The sequence below is a fragment of the Dryobates pubescens genome, chromosome 15 (assembly GCF_014839835.1).
Source record: "Dryobates pubescens isolate bDryPub1 chromosome 15, bDryPub1.pri, whole genome shotgun sequence".
NCBI classification, from domain to species: Eukaryota; Metazoa; Chordata; class Aves; order Piciformes; family Picidae; genus Dryobates; species Dryobates pubescens.
The window spans coordinates 21,527,877-21,548,284 of NC_071626.1; the positions used below are offsets into that span (position 1 = coordinate 21,527,877).

At 39.3% G+C, this 20,408-nt stretch overlaps 1 protein-coding gene across 1 annotated transcript in view; it reads left to right on the forward strand.

Moving 5' to 3' along the window:
* PLCZ1 (phospholipase C zeta 1) overlaps positions 1-20,408 on the forward strand; it is a 53,044-nt gene that overhangs the window by 9,323 nt on the left and 23,313 nt on the right. Inside the window, exons 4-8 of the mRNA XM_054167942.1 lie at positions 1,818-2,019; positions 3,808-3,952; positions 8,760-8,912; positions 15,129-15,350; positions 18,271-18,427. Coding sequence (XP_054023917.1) covers positions 1,818-2,019; positions 3,808-3,952; positions 8,760-8,912; positions 15,129-15,350; positions 18,271-18,427 — 879 coding nt within the window. The remainder of the gene's footprint in view (positions 1-1,817; positions 2,020-3,807; positions 3,953-8,759; positions 8,913-15,128; positions 15,351-18,270; positions 18,428-20,408) is intronic.

The window sequence follows — 20,408 nt, forward strand, 5'->3', positions numbered from 1 at the left end:
AACCCAAAAGGATTTACTGGCTCAACACAGAGAAATATACAGAGCAGGAAAACTAATCAGAAATGCAGAGCAGACACAATTGATGAAAAGCTTTCTCTTCAAAGGAATTAACTCTACAATTAAAGTAATTCACCATAGATAAAGCACACAGGATGAATGTATTCTGTTTCGAGCAACATGTGAAAAAAATCAAAGCATGTTTTAAAGACACAGAAAGTAGAAACGTAATCCTATGGCTACAAGTATATATAGCATATGCATTGTTAATAAATCAGAATACTAGGTAAGATACAGCTATCAAGAATCACCAGTCCTTCTGCAAATAAGTTAGCTTAAGAAACACTAAGTGAAGTCTTGATGCACTACCAAAGTACAATTAAGTGGCTAATATTATTAATAAGACCAGAGTAAGTAAGGCAAATAAGAGTTCTTAGAAAAGTGACTGTGTAACAGACTTGGCCATAATAGGTTACCTTTGAAAATGTGTGAAGAATGGATGACCCATTGGAGGTGTTCAGGAGAAGACTTGATAGGGTGCTTGGGTGCTTGGTTCCATGGTTTAGCTGATTAGGTGCATTGGATGATAGGTTGGACGCGATGATCTTGAAGGTCTCTTCCAACCTGGTTTACTCTACTAATGAATTAAGAGAATGAAAAAGACCAAATGTAATAAATTGAAATGTTTTAGAAGGAGAATATGCAAATAAATAGACTACAGTCTAAATGAGAAAAAAGGGGAAAAATATTAATAAGTAATCACCTTTTGGGTGGTAAAGGTGAGTAACACTTTTCCAGGACACTCCATGAAGCTATAGTATCCACTTGGCCTCTATGAGAGAGTAACAGAGATGGCGGACAGAAGGCAAAATCATACTTTTTAACACTGTTTTGCATTCTAAAAAAACGAGGTCAAGAGTCTGTATACATTGACCTCTCAGTTATTGCTTACAGAAAGTAATCTTGGATTACTTACTGCTTAATGATCACTAGCCTAACATGGTGACAATAGTGTTATTTTACAGCCAGAACAGGGCAAAATCTTGAAGTGATTCAATCTAAGCTCTGTTTTGAAACAAAGCTGACTTCCGAGATTATATCATTTGCAAAATTATTACATTTGAAGCATGACATTAGAGCAGCAGTTGGCAGTATAATGGATCTGTTTGTCATTACATCAGTTAAAAGCAAAACAAATGGGATGACTATCACTGGCATGGAGGCAATTAGCATATTTTATTATGGATGCAGTAATGTAATAATCTTGATTTGCAATTAATCTTTGTCGTTTATTTTCCTGAGATACTATTTTTGCTGCAGCCACTTCTAATTTAAACATTATTTCATCAGTATTTATTTGGAATTCTCAACCACTGAGGAAGCTGTTTGGTGCTGGGAAACAGTTCCTGCAAGATATTTTTTTTTACAATCTCTGACATTGAGTAGAGCAATTCCTATTCTTTCTGCAGATAAAAGAAAATTTGCTTTGTGCATTGACTGGCATGTTACTAAACAATATTTTACTTCATATTTAATCAGGACTACTGCTAACTCTTCTTATTGGTGTCCATAGAAGAATAAAAGCCTCAGAACCGATTTCTTTTCTCTCATAATTTTGAACCACAGAAATTCTTCTCCAGACCCACACACATATGATGTTTGTCCTTATCTTGCTTATTACCAATTTTAAAATAGCAGGGAAGTACTATGCTGCACAAACTTTGGCGTTGTTCACAGTTGGCTGTTAAAAAAATTATAAGCACACGGATATAGCCATGACTTTAGCTTCACAACAGTTTTTTGCTTTCTTCTTTGCTCAGTGAGGAAAAGAAGACAGATGTCATTTGAAGGATTTACAAGGTACATGAGCTCAGATGACTGCTCGATATTTAAAAAGGATCAGAGGACTGTCTACCAAGACATGAACCACCCATTATGTGACTATTTTATTTCATCTTCTCACAACACCTACTTGGTATCTGACCAACTATTAGGACCCAGTGATTTATGGGGATATACCAGGTATTTAGACACTGGTTTTTGGTTTTTAATATTCTAAACATGCCTCTTTTTTTTATTTTTTAACTAAGTCATATATAATCCTGCTTGGCAATAAGGCACAGATTCCTGTAGAAAATGTGAGCATGGTATTTTATTTTGTGTGTACACTTTTCAATATATTTGCCAAACCATCTGTTCATAGTCTGGAAGCAATCTATTTTTTTTTCACTTGCATCTCAAATAGTCTACCTCACAGCAAGTGAAATCTATACCATGCTGCATGGTATATGATTAAATCAGTTTTTAATCTCATGCCATGCAAAAATAAATAACTCCCTGAAACAAATGTAAAATTTCTGGGCAAACTCTAGTCTGATCAATAATAGGATGTAAGGACACAGTATAGTTGATTATGCCAAGGTTGTTTGTGATCAGTTTATGATGCAGTGTGCTCAATTTAGAAACAAATACAAGAACAACAATTATGGACACTGTAGTAGCCAGGAGGCAGAAGAAACTTTGCCTTTGAATGTCCAAAGAGGAGAAGGAAACCAGGATGCCTTATTGCTATGAAACAGTTAGAATATATGACCAGGGAAGGAAAAAACGGGTTATGTAATGAAGACAATAAGGAGCGGGACAGAAAGCATGAAGAATCTGGAACAGTATCCCTATTACTCTGTAGTACTTTAGTGAAGTGACAGAAGTTGGAACCATTATCTGCCTAAACTTTCATGGTTTGTTTGTTCACTGGATATTCAATAATGCCTTGCAGCCGTCAGAAACAATAGTGAATTTAATTCTAACAGTATTTAAAATAATATGACATTAATACTACACTGCTTAAAGTAATTGTCAGAGAGGGTGTAACACTCTTGCTCTTCCTCTTCATCTACTATTTGTTTAAGGAAAATATGAAGTTAAATAAGATAAGATTCATAAGATAAAAAGCTACAAGCATCCTTGGGATACTGTTAGATGTAAAGGACAGCATGTAAAAGACAGATTGGTAGAGAGGTAAAACAGTTTGCAAGAAACATTTAAATTAGTAACAAGCCAAATATTAGAATGTCCAAGAGTCCTATTAAAGAACCACAGAATGCTAGGGGTTGGAAGGGACCTCAAAAGATGATCAACCCAAACCCTGCTGCCAGAACAGGATCACCTAGGGCAGGTCACACAGGAATGTGTCCAGGCAGGCTTTGAGTGTCTCCAGAGAAGGACACTCCACAAAATCTGCAGGCAGCCTGTTCCAGAGTAAATTTAAGGCATTGGAGAAACTACTCCCTCTTAAAAATAAGGTAGCAGGGAGAACAACGGAGTTATGTAAATAGCCAACACAACCTGATTCTATAAGTGTAATGTTGTCATTTTAAAGTAAAATAATTCTCAAACTTGCAGACCAATCCTGGAAAAGTAATAAAAATGGCCTTCTAAACATCTCTTCTTCTGTTTTAAGTGACAATTTGCCATCACTCCAAAATTCTTTTAAATCTCTGATGCATATTTTTAGCCTCCTAAGGTCCTCCACATAATCCATCTTATAAAGTGTATTACCTGATGTGTCTAAGATAAACAGCAGAAAACACAGATCTGCATAACACCAATATAATTCAACAAGATTTATTTCCTTTTGTGATGGAAAAGTAGAATTTTATCTTTTTTTTTATGGTAATTATTCAATACACTTGTAATAAGGAATGCAGAGACTTGTATAAGAAAGTGTGGCATCTTCTAATTGTAAAACCTTTTTCTTGTTTTATTTTCTTTCTTTTTATTCCTTTTTCTTGTTTTCTTTTTCTTTTGAAGTGCTCTCTTAAAAGGATGCCGTTGCCTGGAAATTGACTGCTGGGATGGCTTGAACGATGAACCCATTGTGTATCATGGTCACACTCTCACCAGCAAACTTCTGTTTCGTTCTGTAATTCAAGTGGTGGACAAGTATGCATTTGCGGTATGTAGATACACACACACACACATATATATCTATGTATATACATAAGTGTTTATATATATGCATGTTGGTTAAAATGATGGTGGCTGGTGGTAACAGGTGCCACTTCTAGCTGGCAGCCAGTCACTAGTGCTGTCCCCCAGGGATCAGTATTGGGCCCCATCCTATTCAATGTCTTTATTGATGATCCGGATGAGGGGATTGAGCCTATCATCAGTAAATTTGCAGATGACACTGAGCTGGGGGCAGGTGTTGATCTGTTAGAGGGTAGGAGGGCTCTGCAGAGGGACCTTGACTGGCTGGGCAGATGTGCAGCATCCAACATGATGGCACTCCACAAGTCCAAGTGCCGGCTGCTGCAGTTTGGCCACAACAACCCCATGCGGTGCTATAGGATGGGGTCAGAGTGGCTGGAGAGCAGCCAGACAGAAAGGGACCTGGGGGTACTGGTTGGTAGCTGGCTGAACATGAGCCAGCAGTGTACCCAGGCAGCTAAGAAGGCAAATGGCATCCTGTCCTGGATCAGAAATAGCATGGCCAGCAGGACCAGGGAAATCATTCTGTCCTTGTACTCAGCATTGGTTAGGCCACACCTTGAGTACTGTGTCCAGTTCTGGGACCCTCAATTTAGGAAGGACATTGAGACACTTGAACGTGTCCAGAGAAGGGTAATGAGGCTGGGGAGAAGCCTCGAGCACAAGCCCTATGAGGAGAGGCTGAGGGAGCTGGGATTGTTTAGCCTGGAGAAGATGAGGCTCAGGGGAGAGCTCATTGCTGTCTACAACTACCTGAATGGAGGTTGTAGCCAGGTGGGGGTTGATCTCTTCTCCCAGGCAACCAGCACCAGAACAAGAAGACACAGTCACAAGCTGCACCAGGGGAAGTTTAGGCTGGAAGTGTGGAGAAAGTTCTTCCCAGAAAGAGTAATTGGCCATTGGAATGTGCTGCCCAGGGAGGTGGTGGAGTCACCGTCCCTGGAGGAGTGGATGTGGCACTTGGGGCCATGGATTAGTTGTTAGGAGATGTTAGGTATTAGGTAAATGTTGGATTTGATGATTTGAGGTCTTTTCCAACCTTATTGATACTATGATTCTTTGACTTTAACAAATCCCAGGGACATAGTTACTTTCAGAGATTCTCTGGGTGAATAAAAAAAAAGAGACAGAGATAGTGCTTGTGGCAGTTGGTATCGAAGTAAATTAAGGAGAAAATCTGCTATCTGTTCTTGGTATCTTTTTTTAACTTCATTTAAAAGGAATGGTAAAAAGATTCTGCTGGGAAGGATTATAAACCAAACTTGATGCAAGGAACTCAGAAGATCTTACTCATCTTGTCAGGTGGAAATTTCGCTTGAGGTCATTTAAGCAGGAATGAATATAAAGTGAACTACTCCAGAATCAGTCTATTTTAATCCTTCTATATACCTTTTAATATTTTATTTTACTTATTTGTCTGTTGCTATCATGCTCTCTTCTATCCTATGCTTGAATTTATGAAACAGGAAATAGTTTGATTAGAACTGAGCTGGAGACTTTGTTTTTCATTTCCTCTCTTTTTATGTTGAAATCAAGGCCCGATAAAGGTTATCATCTACAGCTGTCTTTTAGTCAGATGTCTTGTTAGGGCTATGCCTCTTCTGGCTGTCTCTGGGAAAACAGAGAAAGCTGGACAGCTTTTGGCATTGTATCAGGGTTTTTTTTGTATACATTTCTGACAAAATTCCTACTGAAATGAAGCCCTGGATGACTGTCAAGGTAATTCTCGTATTCTAGGTCAGACTTATGTGGGTAAATGCATAATGTATATGGATGTTTCATACATATATATTCATAGTCTTCTCAGGGTTAAGCAAAGCTCTATTTTTTTCCTGCCCTGATTTCTATATAAAATTGAATGAATATTTTATTTTCAAACACAATTCAAATAAATATCTGGGTTTATTTCACTGTTCTTCACAATGCCTCCTGTTTTCCCTAGCAGCTGTCTATCCAGGCTAAGGTGTGCTTCTAATAGTGGTCAGAAACAAATGCTCAGGGGGAAAGTGTAAAACCAGAGTAAACATTAAGTGATACTTCCCTTACAAATAGGCAAGTTAGGTCCTGCCTAAGCAAAGATTTCATTCAGAGTATTTGTTTTTAGTAGCCACCAGTATTTCTGACAACTTAGGAGGTTTATTTATGTAAATGGACATATCTCATTTGAGCTGTTCTTTAATTTTTGCTCAATTTTCTATTTCCTTTGTCTTGCTTGACTACTGTGGTAGTGTAAAGAGTCCCAAGGAAAGTCTGTGATACAATTACAAAAAATAATAACAAATAGTTTGTTCATTCAAAAGCAACAATTTCTGAGCAAACGGTAAGGATTCTGTCAGCATGAAAAGTAGTCAGATAAAATCTGTCATAACTTAAAGCAAAAGACATTTAATTCTGGTATACTCTGTCAACTGCAATCTTAGAACCTGCTACCACATTTTAAAACCGAACCCAAACAATTGTCTTCTCATAACAAAACTGTGCAAACAACGAAGAAAATTCTGTGCATAAAACAAATTCTCTCCCTTGTAAGCCAGAAATGTTTTAAATCTGTGTCATTTAACATAAAATGCTGGCTGAAGTTTCGATTTAGCTGAAAGCCAGTTTTGCCTTGTTTAGTATTGCTTTTCTGTGGTCCTTTAAAATAGATGCCAGCCATTATAGCAGCTCACCAAAACATGTCAGGTGCAAATTTAAAGGTGTATGACCATAGAATTACAGAATTGTTTCTTATCACAGTATCACAGAATCACAAAGGTTGTAAGAGACCTCAAAGATCATCGAGTCCAACCCGTCACCACAGACCTCATGACTAGACCATGGCACCAAGTGCCACGTCCTATCCCCTCTTGAACACCTCCGGGGATGGTGACTCCACCACCTCCCTGGGCAGCCCATTTCAATAACGAATGACTCTCTCCATGAAGAACTTTCTCCTCACCTCCAGCCTAAACTTTCCGTGGCGCAGCTTTTGACTGTGACAAAGCTTCTGAGTCCTTCCTACACGTACATGAAAATTACAATTTTGTTATCTATTTTTCTTTTCCCTTATTTAAATTAATTTTCAAAACACTTAGCCAGTATTTCTGAAAAATGCATCAACCCAGTGTGATAGCTCCCTGGTAGGATGACCTATTCAATAGATTTCTAGAGGAGCTGTAATATAACACCTAGGTGCAAAAGAAATAGCAGATGTTAGGCCTGAAAAGGCTGAATATCTCTTTAATTTTGAAGAACATCAAAATGGTCACTGTTGATGTTTTAGAATGTCTTAAGTCTCCTTTGAAATAACCCTTCTGTTATTTTTTTATGCTTTAGTGTATCTGGGAGGTGTTACCCCATCCTCCGTTTTTTTTTTGGCAGATGATATACTAATTCCATTTTTTCTTTATGAGTTCATTTCTTGAGAACTGCTGTTTCAGACACCCAGAGCTAGTGCATCATTCTTTGGAAGATCTGTGCATGAGCTGAGCCATTAACTCTGTGAGAAAGCCTGCTTTTTTGCTCCCAGGTTATATTCTGCCCTCATCGTTTGAATCAGCCTGAGTATTGGATGATTCAGCACATATTTTCTCTCTAGTTTCTTTACATCCAACATTAATCAGTATGCTAAATGCCACCAAGAAATTATTTTCTAAGGATTATTGGGCAAATACCCTTCAATATGCACTTTCCAAAGATCAGCACAGATATGACCTGTTTTTTTAATGAAGCATTGTGCCCACTAACTGGGTTTTTTCCTTCTCTCTATACTGCTAGCCTGCTTTAAATCCCCTGTAACTGAGGATGCCTTTTTTTCCTCTTCCTGTCCCCCCCCCCCGCCCAAGTCTTCAGCTGTGCTTCCTCTTTTCCATAAATATTGTCAGCTCTTTATTTATTGTGCTACTAAGTTAAATTCACAGAAAGTTAGGGGTTGGAAATGACCTCCACAAATCATTGAGTCAAATCCCACTGCCAGAACAGGATCACCTAAAGTCACACAGGAACCTATCCAGGAGTGTTTTATTTGGTGTCTTCTCTCTAGCAACCAGCACCAGAACAAGAGGACACAGTCAAAAGCTGCACCAGGGTAAGTTTAGGCTGGAAGTGTGGAGAAAGTTCTTCACTGAGAGAGTCATTCATCATTGGAATGTGCTGCCCAGGGAGGTGGTGGAGTGACCATCCCTGGAGGTGTTCAAGAGGGGATTGGATGTGGCACTTGGTGCCATGGTCTAGTCATGAGGTCTGTGGTGACAGGTTGGACTCGATGATCTTTGAGGTCTCTTCCAACCGGTGATACTGTGATATGTCTCCAGAGAAGGAGACTCCGCAACCTCTCTTGGCAGCCTCTTCCAGGGCTCTGTCACACTGACAGTGAAAAAGTTTTTCCTTATGTTCATGTAGAACCTTCTCTGCTCCAACTTGTACCCATTGCTCCTTGTCCTATCACTGGTCATCACTCAAAAGAGCCTGGCTCTGTCCTCCTAATACTTGCCCCTCACATCTTTATAAACATGAATGAGGTCACCCCTCATTCTCCTCTAAGCTAAAGAGCCCCAGCTCCCTCAGCCTTTCCTTATAATGGAGATATTCCACTGCCTTCAGCATCTTTGTGGCTCTGTGCCGGACTCTTTCAAGCAGTTCCCTGTCCTTGAACTCAGGGGCCCAGAACTGGACCTGTATTCTGCAAGTTTAGAAAATAAAGGAAAATAGAGTTCACCAAGGGGAATTTTGTAAGATATTTTGTGAATATCTTTTTATGTATCCTAATAGAAGCATGTAAATTATTTTAACAGGTATCTGACTACCCAGTTGTTCTGTCTTTGGAGAACCACTGCAGCCCAAAACAACAGGAAATAATGGCAGACCATTTACAGTTTATTCTCGGTGACAGACTTCTTACTTCAACAATTGGTGATTCAGTGGTGACTGAACTACCTTCCCCTGAGGTAATAACATTGCTTTTTTCTCTCTGAAAGGCAGGGGGGAAAAATCTGGAGGATTGAATTTTTTAATCTTTTGAAATTGAATTTATGAAACTGCTCATCTGGAATATGAAATAGATTTCAAGTGGTACCAAAAAAAAACATGTACACAACATAAAAACCCCAACCCACCCAACAACAGAAAATATGGGAAAAGATAAAGATGAAGAAAAAGCAAAAATTGATCCTTTGTATTGATAGGGAACTTTTTGTTTCAAGGAAAATTGTCTTCAGTGAAATGATGAAGCATGTATTTGTTAAAAGCTAACCTTCTAACATTTTGGTAAAGCCTTAGATCTTGCAGATCACATCAATCCATCTCTGGTGCTTTGGGTGCTTTGAAAGATTTATTTTACATACAGACAGAGTTAAGTAAAGTTTGTGGGTTGCAGTTTATTTTATGTGGAAACGTGGCAGCTGTGGTAATGTGTCACCTTATTTTGAACCCTATTTACTAACACTGAATAAACCTGCATATCAAATACCAAGTAGCAACACTGAAATTACTCTGATTTTTTTTTTTTAAACTATCACTTAATGTAAATTAAGTTATCACAATGTTATTCATCTTGAGTAGTCTTATGTTGGACACATGGTAGTCTAAAAACAGAAAAGAACACCAGCATTTAAAGACGGCAGGTTGATACACAGGAAAGTACTGTAGAAGTACTGCTGAGTCTGAACTCTGGATCTGACAGCTATGCAACACCTGATTAAGTTTTGAAATCTCAAGATATTGAAACATTGTGTGATATGGAGCATCTTTAACATTTCTGTTGACCTGTGCTGTCAACATTTTAAAGTTAAACTGGACAGTCTTCCGTCCTTCTCCCTTTCTTCCTTCTCTCTGAAATGAGACTTCTGGAGGTGTTCAAGAGGGGATCGTACATGGCACTTAGTGCCATGGTCTAGAAGTCATGAGGTGTTGGGTGACAGGTTGGACTTGATCTTTGAGGTCTTTTCCAACCTTGTTGATTCTATGATTCTGGTGGTTAAGGTTTAAAAGAGGAAACAAATCACAAATTTTTAAGGATCATTATGCTTTGAACCAAAATCTGGGGTCAGAGTGGCTGGAAAGCGGCCAGGTGGAGAGGGAGCTGGGGGTATTGGTTGATGGTAGGCTGAACATGAGCCTGCAGTGTGCCCAGGCAGCCAAGAGGGCCAATGGCATCCTGGCCTGCATCAGGAACAGTATGGCCAGCAGGAGCAGGGAGGTCATTCTGCCCCTGTACACTGCACTGGTTAGACCACACCTTGAGTACTGTGTCCAGTTCTGGGCCCCTCAGTTTAGGAAGGATGTTGACTTGCTGGAACATGTCCAGAGAAGGGCAACAAAGTTGGTGAGGGGTTTGGAACACAAGCCCTATGAGGAGAGGCTGAGGGAGCTGGGGTTGCCTAGCCTGGAGAAGAGGAGACTCAGGGGAGACCTTCTTGCTCTCTACAACTACCTGAAGGGAGGTTGTAGACAGGCAAGGGTTGGTCTCTTCTCCCAGGCAACCAGCACCAGAACAAGAGGACACAGTCTCAAGCTGTGCCAGGGGAGGTTTAGGCTGGATGTTAGGAAGAAATTCTACACAGAGAGAGTGATTGCCCATTGGAATGGGCTGCCTGGGGAGGTGGTGGAGTCATTGTCATTGGAGGTGTTTAGGAGGAGACTTGCTAGGGTGCTTGGTTGCATGGTTTAGTTGATTAGGTGGTGTTGGATGATAGGTTGGATGCAATGTCTTTTCCAACCTGTTCTGTTCTATTCTATTCTATTCTATTCTATTCTATTCTATTCTATTCTATTCTATTCTATTCTATTCTATTCTAGTTAAAATCTTCACTTTAATCTTGTCAGTGTGTCTCCATTCTGCTATTTTATTTTTTTTTAGTTCCTTAGCTTGAAAGGATTTTCCTGAAATTCAAAGACATTATTGAAATGGAAACCCAAATCTACATTAGTATTTTTATTTTGTCAACAGTGTTGGTGGACCTGTTTCATCAACTTCTGTTCCATCAGTTCTGTTAGTGCATAACATTCTCTCTTTCCCAGTGTGTTTCTCCCTAAGGCAGTGTTTCTCAGCTGGTGGCTTGAGACCCTTGGAATATAAAGTCAGAAAAGGCAATTAGATGGGTGTTGAAAATTTTATTGCAAGCTAAAAACAAATAAATTCCCATTGTTCCAGTCTTTGCACATCATTTTCTTTCAAGGACAAAAGACTTTTTGTGACCTCTTGTAAAACAAATACATGCATACATACAAAAGAGTTATTTAGTCTTGCCACTGCTATCAGTGATGGGTTATATATATTTTATACTTTATGTTTTTCTTTTCTCCAAGTACTGAAAAAGGGAGAATGCAAATAGAAATGTGGGGAGAAAACACTGTAGTAGGGAAAGACAACACACAAAGTGAGTGGTTTCCTACAGAATTTGTCATAGAAAGACTTTTTTTGATGTTGTGTATCCAAACAATGTGCTGAAGTATTACCATAATATTATGTTTCCATAGCAGTGTTGTCAGAAGTATATTTAGTACATCTCCATAAATGTCTCAGGAAGCCAAAATATTTATTTAGATTGTAGCATTATACTTTTTGATATCATGCTGTCCAATCTAGCTTTGCAACTTGGAAAACTGTTCTGTACATCAGAAAACAAAAAAAATTGTCTATTAAATATGAAGGTTTGTTTTAAAGCTTTGAAAGCACAGCTTCATTTAGTCTAATAGTTGTCCAAGGATCATATGTCCTCAGTAGCAAACACAGACTCAGCATACTGCATCTGAATCATGCAGCCACTGAATCACAGTTACTTTCTATGCAATATGACCTTTACCATATGTTTCCTGTGATATAGGGAATTCATACTTCATATATCCAGAGCTTAGGGCTTTTATAAATTACCTCTGTAGAATTTGATCTGAAAAACCATTGCTGGCTTCCATACTTATTCTTCACTTAAAGGTATACTGTTCAGGGGAGATACATTCTACTGAACTTTTAATCTTTTTAAGTTATATGAGCTGCAGCAGGTCCAGGGGTAAGCCACAAAACTGATCAGGGTGCTGGAACAAATCAGCTGTGAGGACAGGCTGAGCAAGCTGGTGTTGTTCAGCCTGGAGAAGAGGAGACTCCAGGGAGACCTAATAGCAACCTTCTAGTACCTGAAGGTGGTCTCCAAGAATGCTAGAGAGGGACTGTTTACAAAGGCTTGTAAACAGAATAGGATGAGGGGCCATGGTTTTAGAGAAGAGTAAATTTAGATTGGGTGTTAGGAATAAGTTCTTTGCCTTGAGGGTGGTGGAACACTGAAACTGGTTGCCCAGGGAGGTAGTTGTAGCCCTATCCCTGGAACCAGCAGCTGAGACCCACACAGCAACTGCTCCTACCACTGTCCCCCAGTGGGATGGGAAAGAGAATTACGAGAAAAAGGCAAACCTCCATGGGTTGAGATAAGGAATTTAATAGAACAACACAAAACAGTAACAACATAAAACAGTAACAACAATTAGGGAGAACAGTAATATTAATTTTGAGGTCCTTTCCAACCTCTAATGTACTGTGATACTGCAATTAAATGGCATATACAGTGCAGGATACAACAGAATCACACAGAATCACCAAGATTGGAAGAGACCTCAAAGATCATCAAGTCCAACCTGTCACCAAAGACCTCAAGCCTACTAACCCATGGCTTCAAGTGCTTTAGATACTGGAAAGCCGCTGTTAGGTCTCCCAGGAACCTGCTCTTTTCCAGCCTGAACAATCCTAGCTCCCTCAGCCTGTCCTTGTCGCAGAGATGTTCCAACCCTCTCATCAATTTTGTGGCCCTCTTCTGGACCCACTCCATCAAGTCCATGTCCTTCCTATCTTGAGGGCTCCAGACCTGTACACAGTACTGCAGCTGAGGTCTTACCAGAGCAAAGGGGCAGAATCAACTCTCTTGAACTGCTGGCCACATGTCTGGCCATTTTTATGTGATGCACAGACTATAATATTTTTTTAACTTAATTTTTCATATAAGAGGCAGTAATAAATCCATAGAAAGGTTTTCCTTCTCTTGTGTATCATCATTTTTTTCAAGTTTTAGAATGATACCTTACCTATGAATAAAAAAATACAAGACTGTAAGTGGATAGAGTTGCTTTTTAATATTGGGAAATATGAAGATACAAAGGAAAAATTCAGATCTCTTTGAAAGTATGAGTAACATTACTCATAATAAAAATCTTCTAAAAATATCACAGAAAAAACATGGCTGCATCAATAAAAAATTAAGGAAATGTTAAAGGGCATCCTTATTCTGAACCATCAGTGCAGAGAGACTAATCAAATTTTCCACTAGCATGACATTGATAGATATTAAGCACAGGATATCTCATTCCACTGGCACACTGACAAACTACTCATACAAGATCTGAAGTGATAAGGGGGATTAGCAGCAATGGGGATTGCAATGTAAATAAATGGAGTGTCTGTTTCTTTGCCCACAGCTCTAGTTTCTATCATAAAGCTTTGACTTTATATGTTTCCATCATCTATGCTTTTCATATTTACTTAACAGAAACCTTAAAATACTATAGTTAATACCCTTTCTTTGATGTGCAAGTGTTTGTTCCACATTTCTGAAATCTTCCTAGCAGTATAGCCTTCCTTTTCACTAGTGTATATGAAACTCAAGGAATATTTTTGTGGCTCACTTCATCCAAGAACCTAAGTAAGTCTTGTTACTCATTGGTAATTCCTCTGTATAAAGGTAGAGATAAATGTTTGCCACGTAATAACTGTTTTACTATAAATATTATTTCCTACTTCTAAGTGGAATTTATACTTGTAGAAGTTAGGTGCATAGATGAAAACTATCTTGTTAGAAATAGTAATTTTTAATTCTTTTCCTCTTCATTCTGTATTATGGAAGTTGAAATGTACATTAAAAAAATAAACTGCTTAGCAAATTACAGAACTCTCTTAATTTCCCAGACCAGGTAGAATCATAGAATCATAGAATCAATAAGGCTGGAAAAGACCTCAGAGAGCATCAAGTCCAACCTATAACCCAACACCTCATGACTAACTAAACCATGGCTTCAAGTGCCATGTCCAATCCTTTTGTGAACACCTCCAGGGATGGTGACTCCACCACCTCCCCGGGCAGCTCATTCCAATGGCCAATCTCTCTTTCTATGAAGAACTTTCTCCTCACCTGAGCTTAAACTTCCCCTGGCACAGCTTGAGACTGTGTCCCCTTGTTCTGGTGCTGGTTGCCTGGGAGAAGAGACCAACCCCCACCTGGTTACAACCTCCCTTCAGGTAGTTGTAGATGGCAATAAGGTCTCCCCTGAGCCTCCTCTTCTCCAGGCTAAACACCCCCAGCTCCCTCCGCCTCTCCTCATGGGGCTTGTGCTCGAGACCTCTCACCAGCCTCATTGCCCTTCTCTGGACACATTCAAGTGTCTCAACATCTTTCTTAAACTGAGTAGCCCAGAACTGGACACAGTACTCAGGGTGTGGCCGAGCCAGTGCTGAGTACAGGGGCACAGTGACTTCCCTGCTCCTGCTGGCCATGCTATTTCTGATGGAAGCCAGGATGCCATTGGCCTTCTTGGCTACCTGGCCACACTGCTGGCTCATGTTCAGCCAGCTGTCAACCAGGTAAGATCAGCATGAGAATCCTCTGTGTAATAACATAACAAAAGTTTTAATTTAGTAGGCTAGACAGGTGTGCAAAAATGCACTAATCAAAGAGGACAACAAATCTCCATCAACCACAATGCAAGTTAAAAACTATTCAAATTAATATCATATGCATGCCTAGAAGTCTATGAAAATGAATTGATGCATAGTAAAAAAAAATGAATCTCCTATGTCTTAGCTGGTTGTGACCCCTGACACACACATAAACTTCCTGCCTTAGTCTTGCACATGGTTTCAGCATCTGCGTATCTTGGTGGTCAAGAACCTTTTCTCTTGACAAGTCTTTAGATAGTCCCTTTCTCTTGTGCACTTTGATCCCCAGAGTCTGTTTGTTTTACTTGCTTTTGACTTCTGCCTCACTGATTTCTCTCTTCATTGTGTTACCTCACTTCATTATACTTAACAAGCAGCTTTGCACGTGGTTTAAATTATGCCTAGATGTGTAAACCTACAATTCACCCATACATGATTCCAGTTCTTACTGTTTAATTTCTTTCTACAGGCATTGAAATTCAAAATTCTGGTGAAAAATAAAAAAGTTGGAACAATTGAGGAAGGTATGCTGAGGAGAAATACAGACTGTCGTGGGGAGACAGTGGAAGTTTCTGAATTTGAGAATTTGTCTGATGATGAGGAGAGTGATGAAAAAGTTCTTCAGAATGCTAAGACCATAAAAAGGAAAGGTGCCTCTAGACCTTCAAGTCCACCTCGAAAAAAGGCAAAGGTAACTTATCATAGAATCATAGAATCAATAAGCTTGGAAAAGACCTCAAGGATCATCAAATCCAATCTGTCACCCAAGACCTCATGACTACTAAACTATGGCACCAAGTGACATATCCAATCCCCTCTTGAACACCTCCAGGGATGGTGACTCCACCACCTCTTATGGGCAGCACATTCAAACAGCTAACAACTCTCTCTGTGAAGAACTTTCTCCTCACCTCCAGCCTAAACTTCCTCTCGCACAGCTTGAGACTGTGTCCTCTTGTTCTGGTGCTGGTTGCCTGGGAGAAGAGACCAACCCCCACCTGGCTACAACCTCCCTTCAGGTAGTTGTAGAGGGCAAGAAGGTCTGCCCTGAGCCTCCTCTTCTCGCTATGATCTTGAAGGTCTCTTCCAACCTGGTTTATTCTATGTATTCTATTCTATGTATTCTAAACATCCCCAGCTCCCTCAGCCTCTCCTCATAGGGCTTGTGCTCAAGGCCTCTCACCAGCCTTGTTGACCTTCTCTGGACACGATCAAGAGTCTTGATGTCCTTCTTAAACTGAGTAGCCCAGAACTGGACACAGTACTCAACTGAATTTAGAAAACACACACACATATATGTATATCTTTTTTAAAAAAGAGGGAATATTTTATTTGAAAATAGATATTAAATGTGTAAGGTAGGCTTTAAAATTACTTACAGCAATATATTGCAAAATACTGTGTTTTAGCTTAAAGTTTCTGTTTTTTTTCTGATTCTTACAAGACACTCCATGCCAGAGCATATTTCAATATCCAACAAAAAAACAACCCTTCCCTATGTTCTCATCCTACACTTTCAAGTGCTTTGTTTGGCCCAGATGTTCAATACCACAACAGAGCTAAAATAAAGTAGCACAGCTGCTTTGTTGGTCTCAAAGCCCTCCTGGAGCTATACCTGGAGAACATTCATAGTAGTTCCTGACTATAAAGGTCAGAGAATACTATTTCATCCCTCAGTCCACCAGTTTTGATTTGAAGGGTTGCTATTCTCCTATTTGCTTCTGTTCTGGATTTATGGATGAAATTAGATGTAAAGTTCTGGTTGCACTGAAACATATTAAAATACTTAGAAGATATTTATGTATTTATTTATTTTTATGTAGAGGCTTAACATTAAATACCTTTTTTTTTTCCCCTGAAAAAAAGTGTAAAAATCAGCAGCAATCTTCTTTTTGATAGCCAAATTGAATTTGCTATTATTTTATTTTATTTTATTTACCAAGTAGAAATCCTCTGCTGTGGGAATCTGTTTCTGCAACAGATTTCAGTCAACTTTGTTTTTTAAGGAGGCAAGAAGCACCCAGTATCTGATCACTATTGCACATCACCCTCTGATGATCTGAATATGGATGGACTGGTGATGTTCCTCAAGGCTTGATGTTTTTGCTGAAATGCAGTGTCTCTTCTTCTGTGTATCTTTTCTCTCAAGTGACTTGAAGGTCAAGGTCTTTGCTGCTTCTCTTTCCATCTGCTATCGAGAGATAGTAGGGAAAATTCTGAGTAAGGATTGAGGCCTCTTTCAACAGGAAAGGACAAATTTCCAGATAATGGCTTCACATATTTGTGTAGCATCACAGTATAGACCAGAACATCTGTTACATACATCACATACATCTTGATCATCATTAACATCAATAGATGTCTAGTCATGCTTCATAGGCAGAAGATAAAATGATTTCCAGTGTCCTATTCTATTGGAGTGAGTATATTTATTCTGAGATCTCACTATATTGCTCTGTTTGAGAGTGGGGAAGAATTTGAATCCACACCAAAAATGCCCTAGTAATGCTGTTGGCTTTGGCTGTGTCACTACCTTCCACATCCAGAGAGCTGTATTATTCAGCAGTTCTATCACAGTAGATTCCTACTGTTCCTTATGACAGGAATCATCAATGCATCTGAACTTCATGCAGTGTAAGTGTCACAAGCAGGCAATCCTTATTGTTTTGTCAGACTTCCAAAGCTGTAATGGAATGTAAACATTAGCACCACCCGCTCTTTGCTGCCTGCTTCCACTGATTAGCTCACTATTTCATCCTGAATAAAAGAGGCATCATAGTATCTCAGTTTAACAAAGAGGACCCTAGTTAAATTCCAGTCCCTCCAATGTACAGCAGCCTTTGCTTTTGCTTGCTTTGGTAATGGAGCATGAATAAACAAAGGCTTTGGAAAAAAAGAACTTTCCATCTTAATTTAGAACAGTGTTTTCCTAACTTCAGAGCGCTGCTTGGAGGAACATACCTATGAATAATTTGCTTGAAATGGTAAAATATTGTCCTGTTATTCTGCATTTTGCAGTTGAGTTTGTGCTGTTCATGTGTAGGTTTTCCTGCACTTCCCCCCCTCCAAGTACTCCCTACCAGTATATCTTTTCTAGTACTTTATGTATTTTCAGATATATAGCCCCTATATATATAGGAATACAGTCATATGTTTTAAATGAGTAATGTTAAGAGCCATGAAAAATAATGTTAATTTACATACTAGACTCAGAAGCAGGGGAATTATAAAGCTGTCCCACAGCACACTGTACTAGGAAGCAATGGAAGCATCTCTTCATCTTACAATTGTTATGATGAATATAAAGATAAAACACTAATTGCCCCTGACTATCTAACTGTCACTATCTATGTTACCCATAGATGTGAAGCCATGAGCTGGAAATTTGGCCTTTCCTGTTGAAAGAGTACTCCATCCTTACTCAGAATTTTCCTCACTATAAAATAGTCTCACTATAAAAATCATGTCTTTAGCTCAAATTCATATGAACTGTGATGGGTTTTCCCATACTCCACCCCACCAAAAATGCTTCTTCTGAATTGTTAATAATGAAATGTGTGTTGTTGTGGTGTCCTTATTGTTCCATTATTTTATATTATGATTATTATTAGAAGAAGAAGAATCAAATTGCCATTACATTGTCGGACCTTGTGATTTATACCCAATCAGTGAAGTTTGTGAGCTTTGAGCATTCCCTAGATAATCAGAAGTGCTATGAAAATAACTCAATTGGGGAGTCTCAAGCACAAAGACTTCTGAAAATCTCAGGTAATTTATTTTTGCTTAATCAGAGAAAAGTTACAGTGTTGCTATGGTTCACTGCCTAGGCATTGGAAGGGTTAAAATGTTATGAAACTCATGCTATCCAGTTTTATTAGTTTGGTTTTATAACATGGTTTCAGAAACATCTTGCCATTCATACTGATTTTTTGTATTTCTGTTGGGTTTTTGAGGAAAATAGAAATTCAGCTTTGTGTTATCAAAACAAATATTAACAAATGTTAATAGTATACAAAATGTATTAATACCTTTTGGTTAATTGTTTTCTCCATCTTGATATAGAATAGATTCCACACACACCCCTTCCCCTGCTAGTATGGTCTGTAGTACCTGCTGGAGCTGGGCCTGCAGTACCCTTGGCTTTGATGAAAACTGCAGACAAGTGAATCCACATTGACAGAATAAATAAACCCCATATCAGGCAGTTTGCTCTATTGGACCAGATGTTTAATACTGGCCAACCTGGATTATTCAAAATTCATTCTGTGCTGGAGCATCTCCATCTGGTACAGCCAATACATTGCAGAATCTGCTGGTTTTACTCCAGCTGTCTGCCAACAGCTTTAGGGGACTGTTAAGAACAGCAATCACTGACCATGAGAATGAAGTTTGCCACAGGCTCATCCATTCATGGCCAGTCCAACTGACATCCATCACTTTGTGGAGATGATTCAATGATTGGTTAGGTGAATGGTGCTGAACAGCATCAAAATAAGTAGGTTTTTGTGAGCCATCTGTAGTCAGAGTCCTCTAGTAATCTAGTGAATACAAAATAGAACAGAATAGAACAGAATAGAATTAACCAGGTTGGAAAATACCTTTGAGATCATCAAGTCCAACCAATCACCCAACGCCATCTAATCAACTAAACCATAGCACCAAGTGCCTCATCCAGTCTCTTCCTAAACACCTCCAGGGATGGTGACTCCGCCACCTCCCCGGGCAGCACATTCCAATGGGCAATCTCTTTCTGGGAAGAATTTCTTCCTAACATCCAGTCTAAACTGCCCCTGAGACTGTGTCCTCTTGTTCTGGTGCTGGTTGCCCGGGAGAAGAGACCAAGCCCCACCTGGCTACAACCTCCCTTCAGGTAGTTGTAGACAGCAAGGAGGTCTCCTCTGAGCCTCCTCTTCTCCAGACTAAGTAACCCCAGCTCCCTCGGCCTCTCCTCACAGGGCTGTGCTCCAAACCCCTCCCCAGCTTTGTTGCCCTTCTCTGGACACATTCCAGCAACTCAACATGTTTCCTAAACTGAGGACCCCAGAACTAGACACAGGACTCGAGGTGTGGCCTAACCAGTGCTGAGTACAGGGGCAGAATGACCTCCCTGCTCCTGTTGGCCCCACCAAATGACAGGAAACATGTTCCTCTGCTGTTTTTTTCCAGCAAGAGGATCAGTTGCTGTGGGTTGGCAAATCAAAGATAACTTTAATATGCTGAAGAAAAAAAAAATTACATTGCTCATACCTAGTAGCCAGTATTAGGATATTTACAACTGTAACTGCTATCCAAGGTGAACATATCACCACAGAGAAGTGGTGCCATCTCCCTAGGATGTTCTATTTGAAAAAAAAAAAAAAAGAAAAAAAGAGATTGGGGTGAGGGGATGATGAAAGGATCAGACTTTCTATTTAAATACTAAACAGGAACAGTGTAGGTAGAAGTCAAGTGAAGTTTTCCCCATCTGTGTAGTTTCTGCTTTTGTGGTAGGGAACACTGCCAGGAGGAAGAAAATCAACTCATTTGAATAGTTAACATGTTGTGAAGATTATAAATGAACCAGTTTAGTGTCTTTTAGAAATGTGTTGTTCACTGATCTTGAGATTATTCAGTTACTTTATTTAAACCTTAAAACAGCAATCAAGCTAAGATCATCTTGGGATGATTTTTTTCCCCTTATTGAACTGGTACAGACTGAGAGGACTTTTAATCACTTTCCTGGTTTGTGTGTTTTACTTTTCCATGAGAA